The sequence below is a fragment of the Rhinopithecus bieti genome, unplaced genomic scaffold (assembly GCF_001698545.2).
Source record: "Rhinopithecus bieti isolate Rb0 unplaced genomic scaffold, ASM169854v2 scaffold_6513, whole genome shotgun sequence".
In the NCBI taxonomy this organism is placed as follows: domain Eukaryota; kingdom Metazoa; phylum Chordata; class Mammalia; order Primates; family Cercopithecidae; genus Rhinopithecus; species Rhinopithecus bieti.
Window position 1 is genome coordinate 4,575,023 of NW_016805931.1, and position 6,245 is coordinate 4,581,267.

At 37.0% G+C, this 6,245-nt stretch overlaps 1 protein-coding gene across 5 annotated transcripts in view; it reads right to left on the reverse strand.

The window, feature by feature from the left end:
• The window catches only part of PDE4D (phosphodiesterase 4D), a 640,379-nt gene that overhangs the window by 228,610 nt on the left and 405,524 nt on the right, over positions 1–6,245 (reverse strand). For all 5 annotated transcript variants that reach the window (XM_017874238.1, XM_017874239.1, XM_017874236.1 and 2 more), the window contains one exon: positions 2,380–2,416. In XM_017874238.1, the coding sequence (XP_017729727.1) occupies positions 2,380–2,416 (37 nt within the window). The remainder of the gene's footprint in view (positions 1–2,379; positions 2,417–6,245) is intronic.

A 6,245-nucleotide genomic window follows, 5' to 3' on the forward strand; every position in this document is an offset into this window, starting at 1 on the left:
ATATAAACTAAATTATATATATATGTGTGTGTGTGTGTGTGTGTGTGTGTGTGTATTTCCCAATATCTTGAAATTCTATTAGCTTTTTTTCTTGGAGATTATAGGTATACTACAGAAAATGTCTAATTAGGTAAAAGACTAGATTTCCTTGGAATTTAAGAGCACTGATTATAGGGTTCAAGTCCAATTTATTAATCTATTTGCTGCAGATTAATAAATACTACTTGATATAAAAGACCATATGTCATACACAGGTCTTTTTTCATTTTTTATTAAATATGTATTTTTTTCTTATAATAATACCTAGATAATTTGGTTAGAAACATGAATAGCTACTTGAATGAACTCAAACTGGAATGATTGGTTCTGTTTGGTGATGTTACTTACATTGCTATGCCATATTTTGTCTGTTCACCTCTCTCTCAGGTCTTTGATACAGAATAATAAGTTTTCTTTCTTTTTTTTTTTCTTGACAGAGTCTTGCTCTGTTGCTCAGGCTAGAGTGCAATGGAATGATCTTGGCTCACTGCAACCTCCACCTCCCAGGTTCAAGCAATCCTCCTGCCTCGGCCTCTCAAGTAGCTGGGATTACAGGCACCCATCACCACGCCCAGCTAATTTTTTGTATTTTTATTAGAGACAGGGTTTCATTATGTTGGCCAGGCTGGTCTTGAACTCCCGACCTCAGGTGATCCACCCACCTTAGCCTCCCAAAGTGCTGGGATTACAGGTGTGAGCCACCACACCCAGCCATGTTTTCAATAGTAATCAATTAAAAACCCCTAACTTTATAACATTTTGGTATCACATAATATTATTAAATCATACAAGTGTAAAATTTTTGGACACAGAAATACAGATACTAGAAAGAATTCATGATCTCCAGCAAAACCTTCAGCAAACAAGATATTAACCATCTGAAAAGGATAGTGGTTGTATTTTATTTTCATTGCCTGCATTAATTTAAAAGTTACTATTATACATTATGTTACTTATGAATTGATTACATTGTAGGTCTAAGTTACAGTGATGAAAGTTTGGAAAGTTTTAAAAAGTAGAACTATACATAATCCTACTATCTAAACCCTACTATCCATTTAAAAAATAATACTTACGACATTTTAGAAAAGAAACAACATTTTCAGCTCTATACATTTAAACCAATGACAAAGTTTTATATTATATTTTGAGCAATTGTGCCTAGCATTTTACAAGCGTGGTATTATTTCAGTGTCTTAGCAACCTTATGAGGTGGGTACTCTTGGAACTGTTATTTAACAGAGGAAGAGATCAGGCTTGGAAAAGTTCAGTGACTTGCTCAAGTCCATTTAGTTGGCAAGAAGAGGTGAAAGGGTATTAATTAGATCTGACTGCCTTTCATCCAGCTCAGTCCCCTAACTTTACCAGTTGAAAACAAAGAGGACTCAAAAAATTTAAGTGAGTTGTCCAAGGTGCAAGAGCACCCTGATGTATGATATAGGACTGATGATAATTTTTACAACCTCTCAGTATTACCTGCATTTCAGTATTTAACATTTCTTACTCGTCAGTGTTGGTTTTAAACCTGCTTCATGCCCCAGGTTAAATCAGTTTTATCTCATTCTGCCCTTAGTTGTCTATACCAGGGACACTCAACTTCTTCTGCACACTGGAAAAATACTGAGGCCTTTAGCAAATACAGATGCTTGGATCAGATCTCCAAATTTTTGGATTTAATTGACCAGGGCTGCAGCCTAAGCATTGGGATAAGAGGTCTCTAGGTTAATCTAACATGCAGGTAGGGCTGAGAAGTACTGGTCTATACATAGAAGATCTGGTCATCAACTCTTTCATATATATATTCCAAAACATTTTAGATCATGTTATCACCTGCTTGCATATATGTCATGTGGTTAAAGTATTTTCATGATTTGTATGCCTAGAAGGAAGAAGTAAACATCAACACATCACTCAGCTAAATCTCTGTACAAATGACATACGTAAAAAAGAGATAAATAAGGTATTAGGTTGAATTGGAATATTGAATTTCAAGCACTGATCATATACCTAATTATACTAGACCTAACTTAAGCCATGATATAGCTTTCTGCTTCTAGTGCTTATGTCAGTTAAGGAACTATGGGCCCAATTAAGTATTCCCCTTAGCTAATTTGTTATTTGAAGCAAAGATACTCTGGTTCTATGGGTTTATAAGAAACAGATTAATATAGCCAAAGCCACTTTCTCTAGCAGTGCTTTTGAATTGCTTGAATGAACCAAGAATTTGTATTTATAGTTGTGCTTGATTTAAAATTAAATTAAATTAATAACCTGAACTAATCCCCCAAATTAAAATTTTACATCTGTGAGAAACCTGCCCATTCACCAAGCTGTGCTTACCTGAGCAAATGGAGTCACAATCAAGTCATCTCCATGTCTGAAAAATAAACCAAATCCCACGTTAGAAACCACCAATAACTCTGTGCTCAGTGTCAATCAGTATTAAACGGCAAGTTCCACTTTCATGAGTTCCCATAGAGAATTACAGTGATTTCATCCTTAATCTTCAGCACATGTTCTTCCCAGCAACTGGGTTAAAAATATGTCTTCTGGGATGTTAACCATCATCCAACTCCCTGGGTAAAAAGAGGGGCTTCTTGATCATCAACCAGGGTCACTGTTGCTTTTTAGGCACACAGGATATGCAATAGTAGAAATCGTGTTCCAGCAGTGGGGTCAGAGTTTTACTTTTGGCTTCTTACTGTAGATATTAGTAAAGGGTGCTGTGGAAGGAACCAGAAACTGCAGTGACTTCAGTGAGAGAACCCTTGACCATCTAATATTTGAAGGTGACTGGCATGGAGTGTTCCACATCATCCCGTGTAAGTCTTAGACAGGCTAGGAACTGTAGATGACATGGGACTGCATCATACACTAATAAAAACCCAGTGCAACTTTCAACTGACTCACATCCCAGCCACTGTAGTTACTGGGGAATGTTACTCTGTGTGTGCTGTTGCTGCAGCAACCCCAGCTACACCGTGCCTGGGTTATGGGAGCAAGGTGTCAGCATGACGTGTCTTGGAGGGACAGGAAAGGGCAAGGAAATTTGTGCAATATTCCAGTTAGAGGAAAGTGAGAAACTGGGGCCCAGGGTTCTTTTGTGGTATTTCTTAGCATGAATAATTTGAGACAAGGACTTCCAGAGTCACCATCAGCTATTTCTTGATCTAGCTAGATAAAATTCCTAAATCAAGAGGGAATGCTGTTATTCAACACAGACAGCTCCCTGGACATGGCCTTAACGGAGAACAATGCAAGTAAACTTTTTGCTCACTCGTGAACAATCTGAAAACGACCTGAGTGGCCCAAAACAACACCCATGAAACATGCTGGGGCACAGGGAGCATATGGATGATGTTACTGAATAAATTGTTACCAATAGCTAGAATAGGTGCTGTGGTGGTCATCAAACCATGTGGAGATCTTGAAAATAAAAATGTGGGAAATAAAAGCAGAAGAAGGAAAAAACAATGTAAAGGAAGCATGTGTTATTTTACACCCCTTTAGTTCCAGAATCATGTTTTTCAAGAGGCACCTGCTCTTTGTAGAGATTGTTCACAGAACTCTAGAACTCTAAGAAGGCAGGACATTGGGTTTTATGATCATTTTATAGAGGAGGCAACTGAGGTTCAGAGAGGGCATAAGGTCTAAAAGCTAATAAGTGGTAGGGGTAGGATGTCAATCGAAGAATATATTTTCCCATGTTGATGTCTAATTGCCATTGTAACAGTATTAAGAGGTGGGGGCCTATGAGAAGTAATTAGGTCATGAGGACTCCACACTCATGAATGAATTAATGCTGTTATGGTGGGAGTGGGTTAGCTACCGTAAGAGGGGGTTGTTATAAAGTGAGTCCAGCCCCTCATGCTTTCTCTTTTGCATGTGCTCACTTGCCCTTCCATTTTTCCATCATTTGGGATGATGCATCCCAAATACCCTAATCAGACGGTGATGCCATGTCCTTGGACTGCCCAGCCTCTAGAACTGTAAGATATCAACTTCTTTTCTATATAAATTGCCCTGTCTGTGCTGTTCTGTTACAGTAACAGAAACTGGACTAAGATAGTGTTCTTCTGTCATCAATAAATAATTTACATTGACTCTCAAAAAAAAAAAAAAAAAAAAGGTTTTCTGAGGTCAAGCCCAGAAAGGCTCTTTCCTAGAACAATGGCCCAGGGTGGGAACAGGCCTGGTGCACTGAAGTGGCAAGGAGGCCATTGAGCCCAAGGGAGCCAGCAGAGAGGGATGAAGTCAAGGAGGAAGAGCAGCTGCCTAGATGAGAAAGAAACAGATACAGAGCTGCAATGAGAAGCTCCGTGATTCTAGAGAATGCAATGTAAGGCAGGAAATTCAGAATCATGGGTGATAATGAGCCAGGCAGCAGATCATGGAGCCCTTGTATGACATATACAAGAACTTGGATTTTACTCTCTGATGGAAGTTTGAGTTGGAATTTCAGCTCTGGCACATACTAGGTGTGTGAAATTGTGCAAGTTATCAAACTTCACTTTCCCTTGGCCTCTTCATCTGTAAAATTGAGATAATAGCACATACATATAGTTATGTTTTGGGATTCAATAAATTGATAATATTAAGTGCTAAAAAATGTGCTTACCACACAGTAAATGTTCAATAAACATTTCTATAATAATAATTAGCAGTAGTAGTAACAACTTTTAAATCATAATGATTTTCGCTTTCCTAAGCAGTCAGGAAATTGCAAAGACTCAGAGAACTGATACTTTGCTGAGAAGGACTCTTGAGACCCTGTGACAGATCTATACAAGATTGAGGGCTTTAAAGGGGTTAAAGTGGAAACAGGGAGACCAGTTTAGAGAACACAAGAGATGAGGACCTAAGCTAAATAGTGGTAGTAGAGAGAGAGGGAAGATGACAGCATTAAAAGCTCTGGAGGAAAGAAAAAGTTCTGGGGAAAAAAAGATATGAAAATTTCAAACATTTACAAAAGTAAAAAGAATGCTATCATAGCAAGTGTATTTTATATACAATATCATCAACTGTTACAACAATGTTGCAAGGTAGGTGATATTACTGGCATTTTTCAGATAAGAAAATTGTAACTCAAATTGGTTACTTAACACAAAGACATGCAGGTAGTAAGCTGCACAGCCATACCTGGAATGGTCCGCTTTTGTGATATTCATTGGCTGATTTCTATGGAACAGCTTAAAAGACTAAAACAAAGCTCTAGGAAAATGGCCCAATAAATGCAAATTTCAAAGTGATGCCAGGGTTGGCCAGCTACATTTCTTCCTTGGCCCATCATTCTGACTTTGCCTTCTGGCTGTGTCATATAGGTAAATATAGGGCTACACTTTCTCTTATGTACTTATTTTGAAACAGTAGCCTAACTCTCACAAAACAACTGAGAAATACTTACAGATACACTAGTGCTTAAAAAGCCTGAATACAAAATTCAGAGCTAAGCACTTCAGCATTTGACAACTTTCTACACACATAAAGGCACCTTTAGAATTCATTTGAAGCCAAACATTCTTGTGAGTGGTGGACAAATCAGTAAACTGTGTAGTGTGTTAGAAGTCCAAACACAAGACATTTTCAATAGATGTATATACTACATATATTGCATTCAAGATAGTTCAATGGTTTCTGGAATTTAAAATGTTATTAAAAATTCCATGATGGGAGGTATATTACACAAGGAGAAAAGACATGCCACCTATTCCTACTTGATTTGCCAGTCTGAAAAACTATTCATCTGCTCCAGTACATGGCCAAGCTGAAGACGTTGTATTACAAAATGGAGGAGAGGCAGTTCAGATAACCAAAATTAAAATAATATGAAATATTGTTATTGTCCCAAGCTATAGTCTCTTCTTTCGTTTTATTCTTTATAATTGCCCTACTACAAAGTTTATTTTTCTCAGAACTAAGTCATCTGAACCAAGGCACATCACGAATATGAAATGAATCCATGGAAATACATCTCCTAATTTTTTACATAGATTACATTGGATTTCAATCTTTCAAAACTCAAAAGGGTTGCATATTTATTAAAACATTTAATTTTTTCTTTGGTTGTATTTCCTTTATAAGTATTATAATATACTTTATAATATTTATGATAATTTACCAGTCTTGCTTTCTTCCCTATGAAAGCATAAAGACAGTTATCATTTTAGTGAAGGAACTATATTACCTTTTTTTTTTTTTTTTTTTTT